General features: G+C 45.5%; 2 protein-coding genes across 3 annotated transcripts in view; both read left to right on the top strand.

Moving 5' to 3' along the window:
• LOC130374951 (ectonucleotide pyrophosphatase/phosphodiesterase family member 3-like) overlaps nucleotides 1–7,818 on the top strand; it is a 9,684-nt gene extending 1,866 nt beyond the window's left edge. The window contains exons 2-9 of the mRNA XM_056581932.1: nucleotides 40–224; nucleotides 986–1,025; nucleotides 1,488–1,654; nucleotides 2,931–3,066; nucleotides 3,397–3,471; nucleotides 4,874–5,006; nucleotides 5,363–5,507; nucleotides 6,794–7,818. Coding sequence (XP_056437907.1) covers nucleotides 40–224; nucleotides 986–1,025; nucleotides 1,488–1,654; nucleotides 2,931–3,066; nucleotides 3,397–3,471; nucleotides 4,874–5,006; nucleotides 5,363–5,507; nucleotides 6,794–6,946 — 1,034 coding nt within the window. The 3' untranslated portion in view covers nucleotides 6,947–7,818. The remainder of the gene's footprint in view (nucleotides 1–39; nucleotides 225–985; nucleotides 1,026–1,487; nucleotides 1,655–2,930; nucleotides 3,067–3,396; nucleotides 3,472–4,873; nucleotides 5,007–5,362; nucleotides 5,508–6,793) is intronic.
• A 70-nt stretch (nucleotides 7,819–7,888) lies between these two features.
• Nucleotides 7,889–21,434, top strand: LOC130374594 (synaptotagmin-like protein 3). 2 transcript variants are annotated; one of them, XM_056581454.1, is made up of 17 exons: nucleotides 7,889–8,210; nucleotides 8,906–8,998; nucleotides 9,684–10,008; nucleotides 12,290–12,532; nucleotides 12,873–12,940; nucleotides 13,448–13,499; nucleotides 13,783–13,849; nucleotides 13,946–14,021; nucleotides 14,531–14,664; nucleotides 15,468–15,590; nucleotides 15,913–16,088; nucleotides 16,222–16,324; nucleotides 16,486–16,647; nucleotides 17,527–17,635; nucleotides 17,918–18,023; nucleotides 18,919–19,124; nucleotides 19,572–21,434. In XM_056581454.1, the coding sequence occupies exons 3-17, from the start codon at nucleotides 9,911–9,913 to the stop codon at nucleotides 19,661–19,663; spliced, it is 1,815 nt and encodes a 604-aa protein (XP_056437429.1). In that variant the 5' UTR covers nucleotides 7,889–8,210; nucleotides 8,906–8,998; nucleotides 9,684–9,910; the 3' UTR covers nucleotides 19,664–21,434. The 2 variants fall into 2 exon arrangements, with proteins under 2 accessions (XP_056437429.1, XP_056437430.1); XM_056581455.1 differs by lacking the exon at nucleotides 8,906–8,998.
• The last annotated feature ends 474 nt before the right edge of the window (nucleotides 21,435–21,908 follow it).

Below are 21,908 nucleotides of genomic sequence, written 5' to 3'. Positions count from 1 at the left end.
CTCTCTCTCTCTCTCTCTCTCTCTCCCTCCCTGTCTCAGACCTGCTGGGCATCCCCCCGTCCCCTAACAACGGGACCCATGGCAGTCTGAACCACCTTCTGAAGAGGCCGGTCCACCGGCCCGTGCACCCCGCCCAGCTGTCCCACGACGCGCCCTGCGGTGCCCTCTCAGCGCTGCCCATGGGAGGCCTGGGCTGCAACTGCAGCTCCGTCTCCCCCACGGAGGTACGCCCCCAGGGAGCCGCTGGGGGCGGACCACGCGCTTCCATTATTAGACCGCATTTCATCTTGAAGGATCCGATTATATGTTCGGTGTTAGATTGGACTGGATCTTTTTTATTCATCTTGGGGAGTGATTAGATTCGGTTTGATTATATCAGTCTGGGTTCGACTTTTTTCTAGGAGAGTCGTATGAGATTACGTAGATTGGATTGGATCAGACTGGATTACATTTTTATTTTGGAGAATCTGATGCGATTAGATTAGATTATTCAGGGCTGGATTCGATATTTATTTTGGAGAAACGGATGAGATTATATTTTATTATATTAAACTGGATTTGATTTTTGATTTTTTGTAATCTGATTAAATAGGATTTAGATTAGATTGAAGAGTTCAGAGCATTACAACCTGGGAATTTGTCACATGCTAATGATAATTACAAGGCCAATATAAGGTTTACATTTAAGTGTGTATATCTAGCAGATGTTTTTATTACTTAATAACAATCGCAACAATATTTTTGCCAATATTTGAACAACTACCTTACCAAGCCTTCACCTTTTTGTGTAATCTGTCGGTTAGATAATGCAAATCCAACACCGTACAGAAAAAATTAAGAGCTGAAATATCATTTATATTTGCCATACAAGGATACTGTTTTATTAGCAAGAAAGAGCATACATAGCATACTTGGAACTGCAGGCCAAATATAGACTGAGGTATAAAATGTACACTAACAGATGTTTTTTGAATTTTATTTCAAGGTGGAAACCCTTAATGCAAAACTCATCCAAATTAGCTCTGGTGAGTTCTGCTTTTGTCAATAGATGGATCCTATCCTACGCTCTGGTTCTTTTGATAATAATCCATGTGTACCATCTCTTTTCATAAAGCATATTTTACTAAACATTCAGCAGTGATAATAATATTGGCTGTTTTATGTTATTCTCCTTTGGGTGTATTATGGCTAAAAGTAAGCTTCTGAGTAATTGTTAAAGTTAGTTGGTTTTTTAACCTCACAGCAAGGCGACTGGGCCCTCACGGTCCCCTTGCATGATTGATGTGTGTGTGTGTGTGTGTGTGGTGTGTGTGCGTGTTTGTGTGTCTCGCTGTGTGTGTCTGTGTGTGTCTCGGCGTGTGTGTCTTGATGTGTATGTGTGTCTCTGTGTTTGTGCGTCTCGGTGTCAGTGTGTGTGCGTGCAGTAGTTTAGTTTCAGAGGTTCAACTAGAATACAACCTTCCTCTGATGTTTTCCCACGTTGGTAGACTCTACGGAGGCAGCCCGCCTGCGACAGCGCCACCTCCCGTACGGCACCCCGCGGGTTCTCCAGGAGAACGCACACTTCTGCCTCCTCTACCAGGCGGACTACGTTAACGGCTTCAGCAGAGACGTACTGATGCCCCTCTGGGTGTCCTACACCCTCCCGCCCCCGGTGAGCCGCTGCCTTCCCCCTGAGAGGATCAGCTATGCGCTGTCAGCGCCGATGGCTCCAAACAGGAGGGCAGGGTGATTGACAGTCACAGCAGAAAGGGCGGGGCTTCATCGTTGGTCGTCATAGGTCCCGGGATGCTTCTTCATCGTTTGTGTGATCTGGCTTTTTTTTTATGAGAATGTTGATGTCATGGAGAAACGTAGATTTAGAATATGCTTTTCTTATTAAAACAAGGGTAGGCAATTTGGAAACCAGCCAGAGGAAGCTACATTTTGAAAGTATCAAACTAAAAGCAATCCCACCCCTAACAGCCACAAATACACACTTTTGGTCATAGCATGTAATTGATTCATGTTTGTCAAGATTTTAAAAGTTTCAACAAATATTACAAGAAATGCTTCTAAAATCCTTTGCCTACCCAGCTCTAAGTGATGCGGCATAAACAACACAAATCCAATCTTTTAGAAAGCTGGACTTGTCTTCACTGTCAATGGATAATCAGACATTATATGATTACCCTGAGGTCAATTAATAGCTTCCGCAGCTCACAAAGGTGTTCTCAGTTGGATCTCTTTACCATCTACACGATTGGCCACTATAATGAGGAGGCAAGAGGCAGGGCCAGAGGTTTATTCAAACCTCTGATTTGTGAGAGTCGCATCAACACTGCGAGGCACTACACTGTGTTATCTTGCCAGTTTTTAATCTGTGTAATCTGCGGCCATGGTTTTGGTTACCAACACTGCTGTGCACACTGGTGTTGGTGTTTCACAATCAACAAAAGCGGGTTCCGTCTTCTTGTTTTTGGTTTCTGGTCATGATGCGGCGACGCTACAGTGTAAATCATGGTTCATGAGCTGCTAGGCTGCCAGCTTCACACTCATTCAGTTGTGAAATAGTTTGTTTGCTCACAGGCACAGTCTAGAACTCTCCAGGTCTGTGTCACAATGTGTCACATCCTTACCAACCCACGTGGGATTTGTAGGCACAATTATGCAATGCAGCGCTTGGTACAAACATAACCATTGTACATGGCTCGCACAATTATCTTTCAATTGTGGTTGGACGTGGAGCGATATACTGGATACACGGCATGAGTTGATTTTAGAGTTGTTAGGTATTTGGAGCTGGGTTTGACCTCTACACTACAAGGGTCTATGTAGTAGTACTATCCTGTAAGGTCCTATCCCAGTGTAGCCCAGCACTGACTGCCCCCCCCCCCCCCCCCCCCCCCCCCCCCCCCCCCCCCCCCCCCCCCCCCCCCCCCCCCGTCCAGACCGGTGCCCAGCCTCCGAGCCCCGTGAACGAGTCCTGTGTGCGTGAAGATGTACGCGTGCCGCCCAATGCTAGCCAGACATGCGAGCGCTACCACGATGACCCCACCTTGACCTACGGCCTCCTTCACCCCCCCGGTGAGTAGTGTGTGTGTGCGTGTGCGTGTGTGTGTGTGGTAGAGGTTTGTGTATTGTGTGTGTGTGCGTGTGTGTGGAGTGTGTGTGTGTGTGTGTGTGCGTGTGTCATAGGGGTGTGTGTGTGTGTGTGTGTGTGTGTGTGTGTGTGTGTGTGTGCGTGTGTCATAGGGGGGTGTGTGTGTGTGTTTTATAGAGAATCTGCTATATCTAGGGTCTATTGAGTTATCAATAACCTGTGCAGCTGTAAGAAGCAGATGGACCCATTGGACTTCTGAGGTTGACTTTTCTTTGCATTCACCTGAGGCTTTCTGTGCTCTTTGCTCATTGCAGTGTTGAGTCCTGTCGGATTACAACCGGATTCTCTGCTCTCAAGCAACATGGCGCCAATGTTTCCTGCATTTAAAGGTAAGATAATGAGTTGGCACTTAGTCAAAACAGATGAAGTATTATGGATTTTATAAAAACTAGTTGCTTAAAGGAGACACATTATGGTGTTTTCCAAACAAGTAAACATTGTATATGAGTTCCAGAAAACATGCTTTTGGGGGAAAGGAACTTTAGCCTTGACTCTGAAGTCCATATTGAACTGCGACATGGAGGAGAAGGGGATTGTACTGCAGGAGCTGAGCTGCCGGACTGCCGCCAGAGCTTCGGCAGCAGTCCGGCAGCTCAGCTCCAGACTCCCTGCCAGGCAGTCACATCGCAAACTGACAAATTAGACATCTATTTTTGTATGGAGTATACCTGCTTCTGAAATGCGCAAACATCTCCGCACAGCGCTCGTCCACTGGTCCACAAAATCTTAGCTATGCTCTGATTGGAGGGGGGTGGGGAAGTGGGAGGTAATATTAAAATGTGCCCCCTTCCTACTGTAGGCAGGGGGCACACCCAAAACCCCAGGAAGAGTGTTGTTTTCATAATATGTCCCGTTTAAGGAAAGGTTACTTATTCTAATCTGTTGAATTGATTGGGTAGAAATTTGACTACACTAAAGAGATATATATTGTATATTATATTTTGTATAATAATATATAATTGTATGTGATTTTTATTGGAACAAAATTGTCTCAATTGTGTGTGTGTGTGTCTGTGTATGTGAGTATGGGAACATGAGTCATTACTGGACTGGTATCATGTGAGTGGTAGCAATGTAGGATGATGAAGTTGTCACGTCATAATGTTGTCTTAGCCATTCCCCTACCTGTGTCTAGACAGGCAGCGTTAGCGTATCGTTTTTCAGGGCTGGCTCGAGGTACAAGGAAGAGACCAACTGTGACTTTAGTCCGGTTTAGCTCTTTGGTTGGATAATGTATTGAAATGTGTTGAAATGGATTCAGACTACGACCACCCATGCAGAAAATACACTGCAAGAAAAAATTATGCGGGCCGATACTGCCATCAAGGGGCCTCTTTATGTATTGTACTGTATTGTAATGTACTGCATATTTTGAGGGCTAGTTATTCAGTATTCACAGAGTATCTGTGGATAACTATTGATGTTGTATATGTTGCTTCTTCAAATACCTTACACCTTTTTTGTATAAACACTAGTTATAAAGTGAAAGTGAAACACTCCATTCACCCAGATTTGAGCTTGTCAAATGTCAGACTTTAGATTATTAATCTAGCATCACACTGTCAGAGTTCACATTACTCATCTCTAGACTTATTTCTTAGACAAATGTTCTACAAAATAATCATCAGCACTATGATCTTCCATGTATGACACCAAGATCCTACAGGAGGCATGCTCCCTTGGTAGCATGTCTCCCTTTGGTGATGGCTGAGTATGTATATCTATCTACAGAGGTCTGGACCTATATCCACACCGTCTTGGTGCAGAACTACTCCCAGGAGCTCAACGGTGTCAATATCGTCAGTGGGCCTATATTCGACAAAAACTACGACGGAAGGTTTGACACGCCCAAGATTACTGCAGCGTAAGTTACCTGTTACCCGTTAGCGGCCCGAGTGTGTGTGTGTGTTCATGTGTGTGTGTGTGTGTGTGTGTGTGTGTGTGTGTGTGTGTGTGTGTGTGTGTGTGTGTGTGTGTGTGTGTGTGTGTGTGTGTGTGTGTGTGTGTGTGTGTGTGTGTGTGTGTGTGTGTGTGTGTATGTGTGTGTAACACAACATTAACATGTCCCGCCCTCTGTGTTACTTTGTCGTGACGTATGAGTCCCAGATGAATGGCATATGAAATCATTGCTGTGGACCATCAAGTATCACCACATTTATAGATTTTGGTTCCCCGCCCCTTTAATCCCTCGATGCCGATGTTGTTGTGTTGTTCCTGCAGGAACGAGGCGCCCATCCCCACACACTTCTTTGTGATCCTGACCAGCTGCGCCGACGGCGGCCTCAGCCCCGAGCTGTGCGCAGGCCCCCTTCAGGTCCGCTCCTTCGTCCTGCCGCACCGACCCGACCACACAGAGACCTGCGCTGTGAGTCCCGCCAACGCCTCACACCGACCTTCACCCCTGGCTGTGTTCCCTTCTCCGCCGGCGCTTGAGACTCTTTTACACTGAGGTTAAGAGCACGATGTGCAGGGAAATGATCCGACCGCAAAGACAGCCGAACCTCTGGGTCAACACTGCCTTTTGGAGTTTGAACTTTGTAGTTTGAACTTTTTCTATCTATTTTCTGGCGATTATTGAGCACTTGGTACCCTCGGAAAATGTTGGAGGGGAAAAGGGTTTGGAATTATTCAAAGCTTTCGATTTCTTCATAAATTGTATCTTTAAATTCAAACACTAAGTTCAGTGATAAAGCTCAGAGATCACTGTGTGTGTGTGTGTGTGTGTGTGTGTGTGTGTGTGTGTGTGTGTGTGTGTGTGTGTGTGTGTGTGTGTGTGTGTGTGTGTGTGTGTGTGTGTGTGTGTGTGTGTGTGTGTGTGTGTGTGTGTGTGTGTGTGTGTGTGTGTGTGTGTGTGTGTGTACGTTTGGCGGTGTAGAGGGAAGAGGCGTGTCAATACCTCTCCTCTCCTTGTCCTATCTTGTAATGTGATCACATTTTATATTCTCTTCACCCCTCTTATCACTTGCTGCGTTCTACTTCTCTTTATCGCTCTCACTTCCTCCCCCACATGAGTTCCTTTCAACTTGTCTATAATAGTAGTGCCATATTTGTTGAAATCATTTTTAATTTAAGAATTTTTACTGGTGTTTCACTCGCTCGACTTTACTCGCTGCTTCCTCTTTTCCTTAATCTCCTCCTCCTTCCTCCCTCTCCCCCTCCTTCCTCCCTCTCCCCCTCCTTCCTCCCTCTCCCCCTCCTTCCTCCCTCTCCCCCTCCTCATACTTCTTCTCCCTCTCCTCTCCCTCCCCCTCCTATACTCATCTCCACTCCTCCTCCTGCCTCTCTTCATCTCTCTTCTCCTCCTTCTCCAATTCTGTCTCCACCCTCTCCCTCCACCCCCTCAATTGCCCCTCCCTCCCTCTTCCTTCCCACTTCCTTCCTCTTCTCCTCCCTTCCTCCTCCTCCAACTGCCTCCTGATCCCTCCTCCCTCCCTCCTCCTCTTCCTTTTCCCACTCCTCCTCTCCTTCCCTCTTTCTCCTCCTCCTATGCCTCCTCCCTCCCTCCCTCCCTCCCTCCCTCCCTCCCTCCTCCTCCTCATCTCCCCTCCCTCCGCCTTTTGTTTCGTTTTTCACTGCCAGCCTTTCCATGGTGACATGTTCATTTTTCTCCCTCCCCGTCCTCCTCCTCCTCTCTCCCTCCCCCTCCTCCAGAGCGGGCCAGACTACACGTGGGTGGATGCGTGGATGCAGCTCCACGTGTCGAGGGTCCGAGACGTGGAGCTGCTGAGCGGCCTGAGCTTCTACCAGGACAGGATCTCAGTGGAGGAGACACTGCAGCTGAAGACCTTCCTGTACGATGTGTAGCATCACCCCCTACGCCAGTACTAGCAATAATCATCAATCAATACACAGGGAAGAAAACGGGTTGATTTACCAAATGCTGCACAAGACAATCGTCCACATAGGGTTAGCACAGGTGATGTGTGCATATAAATGAAGCCTCACCCCTATGTTTTATCTAGGCTGCGGAATCTTGAAACAGAGCATCAGAGAACACATTGTTGAATCGTTGTTGACATTTTCTGAACATTTCTCTGATCCAGAATGAATACATAATGGACAAATAAGTAGATTCTATTCATTCTTTCAATTATCATGTTTTCATGCTACCCATGAAACAACGGTCACTTGTCCGCTGTTAAAGTATTTTTTTGATTTGTATTTTTGATATTTTTGCTTATAGATCATTAATGCAGTATTCATTAATTTGTAATGTTTTTTTATACGTCGGTTTAGACATGGTGGTTTAAATGTGTGTGTGTGTGTGTGTGTGTGTGTGTGTGTGTGTGTGTGTGTGTGTGTGTGTGTGTGTGTTAGTGTGTGTGTATGTGTGTATGTGTGTGTGTGTGTGTGTGTGTGTGTGTGTGTGTGTGTGTGTGTGTGCGTGTGCGTGTGCGTGTGTGCGCGCGTGCGCTGGTGTGTGTGATGTGTTAACGTGCTGGTCCAAAGCAATCATGTGTGTGTCAACGATTGACAATTGAAACTTGATTACAAAAGTCATTTCTCTTGTCTGTCATGCAATTTCATGGTCTGAAAATTGTGAAAATAAGCCATCCTAAGAAAAATGCAATTTTATAAAGCTGTTTTTGTACACTGACCTTTTGGCTTGTATTCTATGCTCATTGTGCATTTGTAAGGATTTGTAAATGGTTTTAGATACTGGACATAAAACATGTTGAGGCATAAGTGCAACCAATTATTTCCAACCTCAATGAACAACATGTGACAGGGCTGGGGGGAGGGGGAGTGAAATTGAAATAGCATGTCAGTTTCTGAACGCAGGAAGGAAAAAAGTTTGGTTTGGCCTGTAGAAAGATGCCACTTCCTCCAGTTGAATGCATCGTGAGAGCGGAGCTGAATTGAGGTCAGTGCTACTACTGCACAGAGGCGTTCTGTTCTGCACGTTTCATTTGCAGACACACGTTTAGTTGAGTTCTATAGCCTCGTCATGCGTCAGCTGTGAAAAATGATCTTGGTAGTGCAATGATAACTTAACTTTACTACGTTCACCATGCTGTTTCTTCTGCAAGACTGAAGTCATTTAAAGCACCTGCTTGCAGCCACAAGGGTATGTTGAAAATCAGGGCTATCATTTTTGGTTAGTGTGACAATGTAATGAAACGAAACGTATTACACATACATAGACGCATTCATTGCTGCGTATGTTCCGTTTCTTCACGTCGGGGTACCGACGCTATTTGAAACCCCGACGGAATTTGGTTGCGGTGTGATGTGGCTTTAGTGCACCTAGAGTTGACTCAAAAGCAATAGACCACCACGTTTGGCTTTTTCTGCTCTTACTGGAATTACAAGCTCTGCGGGGAATGTTGGGGGGGGGGGGGGGGGGGGCTGGAGGGGATTTGTCATGCAGTTGGGTTTTGTTAGACCGGTCAGAGAGAAGACAATCTATGCGGTGATCCGGCAAGGTCTACTCCTCCAAACATTTGAATGTTCACTCACAACCCATTCTAATGATGGCTATTATGAATCATGGGTATTACAATGAACCATCATTCTGAATTATAGGCGTTGGGGTTTCCACTTCCGAAAGCTATTTACAGCTGTTTTTTTTTTTTCTTCTGTGAACCCTTAACTTAGTTCTGATTCATGCCAAACGGAAGGTCTGTTGTATTGTGGGCTTCTTATAATAGGCTAGGAACCATGCATGAAGGTGGAAAACATTGAACTCCTAAAAGGAGCTGTTCCTTTTCGGGTTCCTAAATGCCACTTATTGTCTTCCTTTCCCCCTCTGGCTGACACTAGACAATCCAAAGACAAAGGGTTTTCCTCCAATCAGGGCAGCAAGATCCCATCTTAAACCTGTGAGAAAAAATTATGGCAGGTTTTGACCTTCAGGTAACTCATTTAACCCAGATGGATTAAAAGGCCATGTGGAAAGAAGAATGTCCTTCAACTCCACTGCCTGTGTGTGTGTGTGTGTGTGTGTGTGTGTGTGTGTGTGTGTGTGTGTGTGTGTGTGTGTGTGTGTGTGTGTGTGTGTGTGTGTGTGTGTGTGTGTGTGTGTGTGTGTGTGTGTGTGTGTGTGTGTGTGTGTGTGTGTGTGTGTGTGTGTCTGTGTGTGTGTGTGTGTGTGTGTGACACATCAATAATGCAGCGGTTGCTATTTGACTGGGTCTTCTTCAGTGAAGCGTCACTGGTTCCCGTGAGGCAGGTGAGGTGGGTGCATGCTTGTGGTGGGCTGGAGGTGGGCTGAGGGCAGGGACGCTACGGGGTCGGGGGCGTGAGACCCGTCGGAGTACGTACATATAGTCAGGGGGGGGGGGGGGATGAGTCGTGTGAGTTGCAGAGGAGGGACACGTGGAGAGCATGCAGAGTGGTGGTGGAGGCAAGTCAAGACCTAGCAGTGGGAGGGGAAGTACAGATCAGGTTTCATCATCATCCTTATTATTACCATCATCATTATCACCATCATCATCATCATAATCATCATCACACTGCTAGTACATTTTCCTGGGGAGGGCTATCGTAGCCCAGCAGCAGCTCACACTACTCTGTCTTCTGGTGGGATTTCTGAGCACAGATCTGGAGGGATTTTAAAGTCTCATCTCGCCACTGAAGCGGAGGATTTCCACCCTCCATACATTGACTGATCGGCGCTGCTCCGAGAGAGGGACCTAGAGGGCGGTGGGAGTGGACGGAGCGGGCAGGAGAGGGTTTGAAGGGCGACTCGATCCTGTGCGGAAACGAACGGGACCAGGAGAGGTGGGGAGAGCGGGTGTTTTGTGAGACACCGGGTTGCACGCGGCCATGGATCTGAGCTTGCTTCAAACCCTGGAGAGAGAGAAGATCCTGCAGGTTCTCCAGAGAGACCGAATGCTGCGCACCATCGAAGAGGAGAGAGTAAGGTAGGCTAATCCACTCCCACAACCCAAACACATCAACCGGGGCAAGGTTGACCTCACTAGCTGTATGCATTTGAGGTCATACCTGTTTTTATACAGATCTACATACGTACATTATCTATTCGGGTTTTATCATTATTTTATGTATATTTTATATATTTGCTATTTTGGTATGATATCTACCATGTCCACATTGCGAGAGGTGGCCTTCATGAGTGTGTCAATAGCGTGCAGTGTTTGACAAGCCCTGTGGTCAATGGAAGCAATATGGCCTAGAATAATTAGCTCTATTTATTAGGGCTATTATCATTTCATTTTCATAATAATTATATTTATTCAAATGTCCCAGAAATGTCCCTGGTACACAGAAGAGGGGGATCCTTTGTTTCAGGGACGGCTAGAGAGTCCAACAGATGCCAGAACGGGCAACCATACCATGTTAGCATTAAAGCAAATCAGAAAGAAACCTCTATTCCAATTAGCCTCCGATACAAAACCATCCGCCGCCACTGTCTGAATACAGAGCACACTTTAACTGTCATATTGCAGTAGAACCATACAATCTGGGGCGCAAATACCAAGTATCAGGGGGGTATGACGCAACAATTTTGCCGCCCCCCCCCCCCCCCATAAGAAAACTGTGTGCCAGACATTGTGTATGTGCTTTAAATAATAAAGCCCATACACCAATACCAATAATTATTTTCATAATTTACCATAATTATATGGTATATATATATATATATTGCATTAACTATGTTAACAAATAATAAACTGTTACAAATCTACAAACATTAACATTATCATTATAACAAATGCAACATAATGCCTAAAAAAGCAAAAGTAAGCCTACAAACAAAGATCCATTAGAACCCTCTCGGTTATCAACAATGGAGCTTATGTAACGATGTCGCTATCAAAGATTCTAGTGATTCTTAATTGCGACTAAATTGTAACACAGGAGGAATGGGCAAGTGCATTTCCCTTTGCATTTGTCCATTTGTCTACTATTGCATCGAATTAAATAGTTTGTGCCACACTTTTCAATCGAAATTACTGCTAATTCGGCTAAGCAATCATTACTCATGTTGGAACCAAGGTATGTCTTTATCAGCTTTTAGCTTGCTGAACGATCTCTCCGCAGAGGCAACTGTCACAGGCATCGTCAGGAAAACTCTCAGGGGAACTTTTAGATTTTGGGCAAATCAAGGTTCTCCTGTAGGAGGAATTTTTATTTATCCAGAGCCTTTTCATGACCCCTAAGTAGACGGCTTGCTGGGTACATTTCTTGAATGTTAGACCTTGTAACATCATTCGCGGCTAGGGCATATCTTTTCTCCGATTTCTCAGCTTTTGTCATGTGTTCCATTTTAAAGATGAACTTAATCTTTTTATCCAAAGACGACAACTCACTACTACTAGTAACTGCTCGCTCAGCGCTCACCGCGCTAGGATGGAATCTAATGAGACAGGACGCCTATTCTAGCCTGTTAGTCCTCTAAAATGTTACATAACATTAAGGAAATGAAGAAATAATTCAGAAATATACAACAGCAACCAAATATAGAAAATACAAAGAATATAATATAATTGATATTGATTTTTACCATAGTTTCAGCGCCCCCCTTTGTGCAGCGCCCCTTTGCACAGCATATACTGCATACCCACTTTTTGTGCCACTGCATACAATGAAATGTGCAGCCTCTGAAACAATGCTCACACAAACACTCACACAATGAATAGTATAAAATGCACAATAAAATACAGTATAAAAGACACATTTTTAAATAAATAAATAAATAAATAAATGGATTGAATTTATATAGCGCTTTTTCCTAGACACTCAAAGACGCTTTACATTGAAGGGGGGGACCTCACTCACCACCACCAGTGTGTAGCACCCACTGGGGGTGATGCACGGCAGCCAATCTGCGCCAGAACGCTCACCACACACCAGCTCGAGGTGGAGGGTGAGGGAATTAATGAGTCAGCCAATTATACAGGGGGATGATTAGGGGGCCAGATTGAACGAGCCTGATTGGGCCAGGACACAGGGGGAACCCCTACTCTTTGCGATAAGTGCCCTGGGATCTTTTATGACCTCAGTGAGTCAGGACCTCGGTTTTACGTCTCCTCCGAAGGACGGCGCCTTCCGCAGCACAGTGTCCCCGTCACTGCACTGGGGCATCGGGAGTGATGTTAAGGCCAGAGCGAAGAGTGCCAGCTATTGGCCACCACCCGACACCACTTAAGAAGACATTGTCTTCTTCTGCCGCCCACGCAGGAGGATGAAGCAGGAGCTGCAGGAGATCCGCCGCCGCGGCGCCAAGAGCCTGTCCCGGCAGTACAGCGAGAGGACGTGCGCCCGCTGCCAGAGACCCCTGGGCAAGTTCTGGAACTCGGGGGACGTGTGCCGCGGCTGCAGCCACCGCATCTGCAGCCGGTGCCGCGTGGGAGGGACCGCGTCTTCTCATTGGGCGACGGCGTCGCTGCCGGAGTGGAGGTGTACCGTCTGTCACGCCTACAGGTAGCGTACCGTCTTCACATGGGCTACACACAGGTCCCCGCCGGGTAATTAGTAAGGCAACTGGATGAATGGTAAACGCGGGGAAAAAATGTCAAAGAAGTGTGAAACACGTTGAGCACGGCTCTCATTGCGTTCACTGCTGTGGTGGTTATTCAAGCCTGATTACTATTTAATTCTAGTTGTTTATGTCTTAACATACACCTCTAGAGGGCGAACTACTGCTCTTGTACCCGCCAAGGTGCTCTCCATCTTCTCCCATTTCATTTGAGCCGAGCCAACCAAACCAGCCGTCGTTAATTAACGTAACGAGCACTCACAGCGGTTCTTGGGTTCTTAACAGGGACATCAGGGTGCGCTCCGGCGACTGGTTCTTGGAGGAGAGGGCTAAGAAGTTTCCCATCACCACAGGTAGGTACAGGACATTGTTGCCCCCTGTGGGCTGGAGGGGGAGTGCACGGCCGACTGACCACTCTGTTGTGGATTATTATGTTGGATTGTGTTCTTTAGTTTGTTGTACAGTTTTTTTTCCCATGTTTCACACGCCCTAGATCTCAAGTAGTATATCTAGTATTTTTTATGATTGCTCAATGTTTGATGATAGATGCGTCCGGGGATGTTGTTTTACGCCAGGTTGGGTTTTGAATGTTTGAGTGTGAGAAGTTAAAAGTCTATTTAATCTGTAACATGTGTAAGCATGTGTGAGGGGTTAAATGGCTATTTAATCTGAATTATATGTCATAATTACTATTTCATGTGTTCATATAGTGTTCAGGAACGAGTAGGGGCCAGAATATTCATTTTGAATGAACTGAGAATAAAATGAAAATGAGCATAGACACACAACGTAGTTAATCAAAGGAGCCCAATGCATGTTTTCATCCTGTTTGTCTAACCTTTAACGTCTTGGTCTTACAGGCAGACATGACACTGTTGGTGAGAAGCTACTGAAGTCATACAGTATGCTGAGGTATGCTACCTTTCTCTCATCAAACAAAGCATACATAAGGTTCACCTTCCTGGAAGCGTGCGAAGCTGTGACAGGAGTCAACATAAACCAGCCAACGTTTGGATAGCATTACCTCGTTAAATTGACACTAGTGAATCTCCCTCGTCAGGATACAGGTAGACTTTGGCCCCAGGGGAGCTTACCCAGACCCGTCCGCCACCATTCAAACACCTGAGCCGGCCTGGGAACACTTTATGCTATCATGCCACAGACTAATAGAGATTTGTTTTGGTTTTATCCACAGTAATATATCTATCGTGCCACCCACTCCTCCACCCTATCTCGACTGTCCCCTTTTCTGCAGATCTGGGGTAAGTTTGGAAGCACTGTGCCTCATACACCCCTGTTTCATTTAATCATCCTGCCAATTTGAAAAGTAAAGCTTTTGTACTTTTTGTTTGTTTCAGGACCCTCTCACACACTCTGCATTTTTTACCAAATCAGTGGAGGACCTGATGGTTTCGTTCACCAGTCAAATTAAGAGTATGTTTTATTTGTGGTTCGAGCCCATATCCTCTTGCGGCGAAGCGTGCACACTATGACTATTTTACGAGGCACCAGATGATATGTTTGCCATGATACCCATCAAAATGAAACCCTGGTTTTTAAAGCCACAAACTGTAGATATAAGGGGGGTGTTTGTGTGTTCAAAGCAAAAAAAAGTCCTCAGGAGATAGTACAGATTAAGTTCTGAGAAAGTAAGCATACTTTATTGCTGACGTGGAGGTCTTAGAAAAAATAATGGCAAAAAACATCTAGAATAAGATAATATGTATGTATTCCTACAATAAAAAGAACTTCGGCTTTCCTGTCAGTGTGTTGCGTTGCATGTTGGCGAGAATTTGAAGTTATCTTTAGCACGATTTATTAATTGACGTCTTTCTGTGGTCATGACTCATAAGTATTTCGAGGAAAGCATTGCTGCTCCTCTTTTTCGTCCACTTTAGTGCTACAATAGATTGATTCCTAATAATATATTTTTCACAATCTAGAAATTTCCAAGTCTCAGAATGACGTGCGTAGCGACCAGGCTGACAAGCTGACCGTGGGGAACGCCACCCCAATGTCCCCCTCCCACTACACCGGGCAGAAGAGCCTGTCTGACACCGACATCAAATCTCTCCACGTGAGTCTCGCTCTCCTTCCATGCAGTCCTCTCCCTCGGCAACCATGTTTTCCCTCCCTTCTGTAAGAGTTTCCCGGACTAAAAGAAGGGCAACACATTCATTTTCCTCAACTGTTGTTGATAGTTTGACGACGTGAACGCCCTCTTCTGCTCGCTGCTTCTTCAGCTTGACAAATTATTCTTTTTTTTTTCATGTTTTTTCTAATTTGTCTTGCGGGCGGCCATTTCCGTTTGGCTGAACGCAGTCTTATCAGTGCTAGAAGAGTCAAACTGATGGAGAAGCAGAGGGCCTTTATATAGACCGTCTCAAGTGAACTTCTTCATTATTACTCTTCAGTTGTATTCAACTCCTTTTCCTTCTTTCTTCTCATCTCCCCTAACCTCTTCTTTCTTCTCTTCTATCCTCTTTTATCCTTTTGTCTCCTCTCTTTCCTCCTTTTATGTGTTTGCTTCTCCTCTCCTTTCATCTGTGTCTTCTGAAGGACTGCGAGTGCTTACGTTGGGATTCTCGCCTTCCCATGTGTATGTAATGCGTTTGTGCGTACATTTGTCATATAACTGCAAATAAATGAATGAAAAGAGAAACACTCTCCTCTCCTCTCCTCTCCTCTCCTCTCCTCTCCTCTCCTCTCCTCTCCCCTCCTCTCCTCTCCTCTCCTCTCCTCTCCTCTCCTCTCCTCTCCTCTCCTCTCCTCCCCTCCCTTCCCCTCCCCTCCCCTCCTCTCCTCTCCTCTCCTCTCCTCTCCTCTCCTCTTCTCTCCTCTCCTCTCCTCTCCTCTCCTCTCCTCTCCTCATGTCCCCAGCTGACCAGGGGCCACAGTATGAGCAGCCTGTTGCACTGGAGTAAGGGCAACCAGGACGGCTTGTCCCCGGGGTCCGACGCGGACCTGTCCCTCTGGGCCTCCGGGACCTGTAGCGGCAAGAGAGTGAGCAGGATACCCCCCCCCCCCGCCCCCCCCTCTTCCATCACTCTTTCACTCACTCTCTACAAAGAATAAGTTAAACATCAATCTTGTGGCTCGAGCTCTTTGCCCCACTTTTTTTGTCCTCAATCTTTTCACCTTCTATTATTCATAGACTGTACGGATTATTCTACCAAATCTTGCACCATAACAAGTAATCAAATTGATGCAGGGAATTATGTTACTCAAATGCGTCTATTTATTATTTATTTCCTTGTTTCGAGCCTGTAAGCTGTAAGCTCCTCTGTGTGATGATTCCTGTTGTTGTTGTGTCTCCCGTTGCCAGGGCAGCACCAGCAGCATCGTCAGCGTGGACGGTGGGGCCTCTGACAGCAGCCGGAGTGTGACTGGGGCGCTGGAGCTGGCACTCGCTTACCACAACACCACTTCCTGTCTGCAGGTCACCGTCAGAGGCTGCCAGAATGTCAGCTACGGCAACGCCAAGAAGAAGAAGTGTAACCCGTGAGTCCTGAGGTGTTGTTTTTCCAAATGTTTAAAATATGTTTTTGGGTATCCTGCATCCACTCCTGATTGGACAGGGTCAGATCCCTCAGCGCGCTGACCGACCGTCCAATCGAATGCCTGCACCTGTTAGGTACGTCAAGATCTACCTGGAGACTCACAAGGCTCAGGCTAGTAAGAGGAAGACGTCGGTCAAGAGGAACACCACGGATCCGGTATATAATGAAGTCCTACAGGTAACGGAGGAGAGAGCCTAAGGAGAATCATTTTCATACTTATTTAGCATGTTGTCATTTACCAAATACATTATCAAAAGGGCTACATCCCCAGACTTATGATTTCACAGGGATTTCACTACATTAACCCCCCCCCCCTCCATTGTGGCGGTGTCCCCCAGTATCAGATAGAGCGCCACCTGCTGTCTGCCTGCACCCTGCGGGCCTCGGTGTGGCACTCTGGCAGCCTGAAGAGGAAGGTGTTCCTGGGGGAGACGCTGGTACCCCTGGAGGCCTGGAGCTCTGAGGAGATGACCGTCGCCTGGTACCCGCTGTGCTCAAAGGTACGCACCAAACACCCCCCCAACCAGTCCGTTCAAATGGTTTGGTCATTTAAAAACCAGGTCGTTTATGGTCACTGATTGGTCAATCAGGTATGGTCAATGATTGCCTGAATGACTTCATGTAAATAAAGGTTTGATATTCACTCCATATTAAATCCACGGTAGGCAATTTATTTGGTAAGCGTTTACCGTAATGTTTGTCCAGACAGCATCAAATAAATCCAATGCTCTTACTGCTCTATCTACCTTCCTACCTGCACGCACTCGGCCCATGCACTCATAGCGCATACCCGGAGTCTATATAGCGAGTGCTGCCCAAAACATACCAAGAATTAGTGTGTCCTAAAGCTAACCAAGTAGTTTTGATGCCTAAACCTTATTGTTGTCAAGAAGTTCTTGTTGCCTAAACCCTAACCAGTTGTTGTGCTGCCTTACCCTTAAGCTACTGTGAATGAAAATGTAATATAATAAAGCACCTTAAGTCATTAAGTCTAAAAAGAAAAAGTCTCCTTGGTGTAATTCCTGTATTTGACCCATTGATCCATCCACATCCTCCAGACATGTACTGTGTCGCTCTTAATTCTTCTTTATTGGGTCCTTAAGCCTCTCTGGCCGAAGGCTCTCTGGCAGAGAGCTTGAGGGCAAACCTCTCCCTCAGGCCAGAGGGAGGCTGGGATAATTTCTCTTTGATAGAATCTAGTTTACGGGGGTTAGTTTCTCCAAATACTGTGAATTAAATTCTGGGATTGTTTTACTACTTGGGCCAAGCTAGCGGGAGGACATTATTGGTATAAAAAGAAAAGTTACATTCGAGTAACAAGCTTCCCATGTACTTACAAATTGTTTGTACTTTCGCTTTTTTGTGATCTTTACTCGCAGCGCCCCGTGGCTCCAGAAGGGGGCACAGTGGAGCAGGTGAAAGCGGAGATGCACATCAGTCTCAAGCTGGGGCCAACGTGTGAGACCTCCTCCATCTGCCAAACACATGGTCAGTTGCTCTGGCCTGACAGCCCCCACAACGCCAGCCACAGAAGCAATCACCATTAAAACAACAACATTGCTGAGCTGCCCAGTTTGAATGTGTTGGAGAGACAGAGGTTGAAGTGGCCAAAAAATAATAAGACGCAGGCTTAAAGAAATATAGTGAATGTACAATTAATAAGAACTTTCAATGACACTAATTGTCTGTGTCATGTCTGATTAAGTATGCGGTTTATATGCTGTGCTCTTAAGTATAATGTATGTAACAGTATTGTATTCTTGGTTACAGGGGTTGATATTGGCTCACAAGGCTATCATCGACTAACTGTCCTTATCAAAGGTGTCAAAAACCTTCCCATTAAAGCAAACACTAGTCAGAACATGGACGTCAAAGGGTAAATACAGTGTGTGTCTATGTGTGTGTGTAAGTGTGAATGTGTGTGTGTGTGTGCGTCAAATGCCAAGTCTTTTTGTTTTTGCAGGGTGTGGAATGTGTAATCTGTGGTGTGTTTCTGAATGAATTACGAGTTTGTATGTGTACAACAAATGTAACAAAGTGCTTTTCTACTGGTACTTGTAGACTTGATCTTATGTCCCAGAGGGTGTGTGTGGGTGTATATGCATCTGTGAGTGTATGTGCTTCTTCGTATGTACGTGTGTGTTTATTTTAATGTGTATGTGTGTGTGTACGTGGGTATGTATGTTGTGTGTGTCTTAATGTTTGTGTTAATGTGTGTGTGTGTGTGTGTCTTAATGTTTGTGTTAATGTGTGTGTGTGTGTGTGTCTTAATGTTTGCGTTAATGTGTGTGTGTGTGTGTGTGTGTCTTAATGTTTGCGTTAATGTGTGTGTGTGTGTGTCTTAATGTTTGTGTTAATGTGTGTGTATGTGTGTGTGTCTTAACGTTTGTGTTAATGTGTGTGTGTGTGTGTGTGTGTGTGTATGTGTGTGTGTGTGTGTGTCTTAACGTTTGTGTTAATGTGTGTGTGTGTGTGTGTGTGTGTGTATGTGTGTGTGTGTGTGTCTTAATGTTTGTGTTAATGTGTGTGTGTGTTGTGTGTGTGTGTGTGTGTGTGTGTGTGTGTCTTAACGTTTGTGTTAATGTGTGTGTGTGTGTGTGTGTGTGTGTGTGTGTGTGTGTGTGTGTGTGTGTGTGTGTGTGTGTGTGTGTGTGTGTGTGTGTGTGTGTGTGTGTGTGTGTGTCTTAACGTTTGTGTTAATGTGTGTGTGTGTATGTGTGTGTGTGTGTGTGTGTGTGTTAATGTGTGTGTGTGTGTGTGTGTGCGTCCAGGTGCCTGACCCTGTCCCGGGGTAGGAAGGTGCTCAGCTCCAGCCTGAGGAGCGGCGCCTGCTCCGACTCGGCCCAGCTGCTGTTTGACGGGCTGTCCCGCTCCGAGCTGGCGGACTGCGTGCTGGTCCTGGACGTGTGGGACCACACCCACCTCTCCCTGACGGACAGACCCCTCGGTGGCGCCCGGCTAGACGCCAATAAGACTGGTACTGACCCCCCTCCCTTCCGTGAACCCGGCTCTTGAGGGTTGAGGACGGGGAAATTGGCTAAAGGTTAAAGTTGGCTACCCCGTTTAACGTAGGTGTCTCTTGAGCCCGATATGTGGGGCGGCAGTGGGTCCATAGAAATGAAATTACTGGAGGAGACGCGGCTTAAGTTTCTCACGTTCATAGGCGAGCTGCACCCACCAGAAGAGGAAGTGGTTTCGATTTCCGAGCTCTGCTTGCGTGCGCGTGCGTGCGTGTGTGTGCTTGTGCGTGTGTGTGTGCGTGTGCGTGTGCGTGTGCATTCAGACATAAAGCCCCTCTTGTACTTTAAGTTGTGGTGTGTGAGAGAAACTCTAGTTTCACCGGCCCATGAGAAGAAAAAAAACCCGATGATGTCACTAACCAGGCGTTTCCGACCCCCCCCCTCCCCCTTCTCCTCTGCCCCAGGGTTGCCATGGCAAACGGTGTTGCAGGCAACCAACAAGTGGCATGACTTCAGCCTCCCTCTCGTCACCAACGTCAGCTCCAGGAGAACGTGACGCAGCAGCAGTGACACAAGGCCCGCACCCACGCCACCTTTGCTCTGTCTACCCATGGGACCTCCCTCCTGGTCCATCCACGCTCCCTGCAGCGGCTGGTCTGGTGGTTCACAGGGAGGGCGGACGTACTCTAAATAAGGAAGGAGGGAAGAAAAATTCAGAAAAATGAGGATTAGATTTGGGAGTAAAAATTAATTCATGAATGTGTTTTTTTATATTTTTTTTATTTATAATTATTTTATATTTTTATTGTCCACACCAGTACTCAGACGTGGACTCGGACCCTGAATGCATTCGGACTCATGTCAGAGAATGATTTGATAAATGGTGCGAAAAAGGGAGTTTCAGAATGTGAGCGATCCTCTTGTCATCTCTGTGGCTGTGTGATGTTGCTAGTTGCTTGTTAGACGCGCCCACAGGGTTCATGGCAGCTGAGAGATGAGTCTGCAAAGGGGTGTGGTGCTAGTTACACACCCACAGCAAATAGCCAGTGTCCTGGCTCCTTTAATTAATGGGCCATCATGGTCATTGTTCCGCTTACTGTATTCACCTTCTAGTACCTAAGGAAAAGAAAAAACACACTCACAAGAGTTTCAAACTTTCGAAGCTCATCTGCAATAGAGATGTAATTTCAGGGATCACATGATCACCAGTTCATCCATGTGCGCTCTCACCCTCCTATCTATATCACTGGAACACACGTTTTGAAAATCGGTCTCTTATGACATCACAAGTGGGCGTGTCCACCTTGATGTGGTCTGAATTGATCAGTCTACCAGCCTACCCAGTGGACTGTAGCAAACGTTGCTCATTTATCCAGCACACAATTAGGTGGAAAGGTCATAAGAGACAGATATTCAAAGCGGCTTGTAACCGTTAATCACACTCACATCTGTTGGCGTGAAATGGGACCTTTAATCATTTTCTAGTGTGTGTTTCTAAGTCACTTTGTAGAAAGTATATTGCTAGTATTTAAACAAACTTGAAATGTTAAGTTTGGGTTTGTTCCTTTCTGCCTTTTGCCATAAAACAAATCCTAAAACAATTCCTTGAACTTTTTCTAAATACTTATGTAGCACTAATAGATAGTGCTATATAAAAGAGGCTTGGGTTATAGCCACTGTTCATAACGGACCAATCAGAACTCCTCATAGAGATGACATCACAGTTAGCCTAACCCATATGAGAGGGCAACGGGTGTGAGGATGGAGGGCCATGAGCCAGAGAGGGCCCGGAGTCACGTAGAGAAAGAAACAACTCCTAATGACTGATTCATCAACCTGCTCTGGATAGTTTTATATGTAATCTCTGATTCATAAGTCAACCTGACAAAAAGTTAACAACAAGCTATTTAATAGCACTGCAGCAATGTACAACCAATTAAACAAAAATATCACTCCTGTATCGACATGCATATCATTCGAGTTTGTAACACAAACACCCCTACGCTCGAGGACAACCGTTCCTTTGATATCACACGTTTAATACAAGTGGTGCTCACTGCAGAGCCAAATGGGCCGGGCTTGACCCAGTCCATCTGATTGGGTTTGACGCTAGCCGATCAACCCAGTTATGGTAAGCTTTACGGGTTAAGGTCATGGTGAGTGTAGGTGTTAGAGTCGAGTTGTGTCATTGAACCGACTGTTGAACCCAAAAGCAACGTTGTTCATAACATTGATTCATGTATTTTTGAAGAACAAAACCAGTTTGAGGCATGTGGATGATGAAGTCTGGGACTCTGGGACCCTGGCCCTCTATATTAGGAGATAGAAGAAGATAGAAGATTATATGTTACACACACATATATATATATATATATACAGTATATATATATATATATATATATATATATATATATATATATATATATATATATATATATACAATATATATATGCACATCATGTAGTTGGTATATATGAGTATAGAACTATCTTGTAGACATATTATGGATTATTACAGATTACAGCACTTGTTTCACAGCCCGTCAACATTCATCAGCCTCTGACACATAGGAAGGCAGGGAGCTGGTTATATTATAGCTATTATACAACATATAACACACGCAAATTATATTATATGAATTATGTTATACATTAATCATTATGTTATACAACATAGGACACACATATTATACACCGCATGACACACACACACACACACACATTATGTTATACATTATGTATTTTCAACTCCAACACAGCACCTCACAAACCCTCATCTCCCTCTTACCAACACATAACATG

The sequence above is a fragment of the Gadus chalcogrammus genome, chromosome 21 (genome assembly GCF_026213295.1).
Source record: "Gadus chalcogrammus isolate NIFS_2021 chromosome 21, NIFS_Gcha_1.0, whole genome shotgun sequence".
NCBI classification, from domain to species: Eukaryota; Metazoa; Chordata; class Actinopteri; order Gadiformes; family Gadidae; genus Gadus; species Gadus chalcogrammus.
This window is presented reverse-complemented; position numbering and strand designations above follow the sequence as displayed.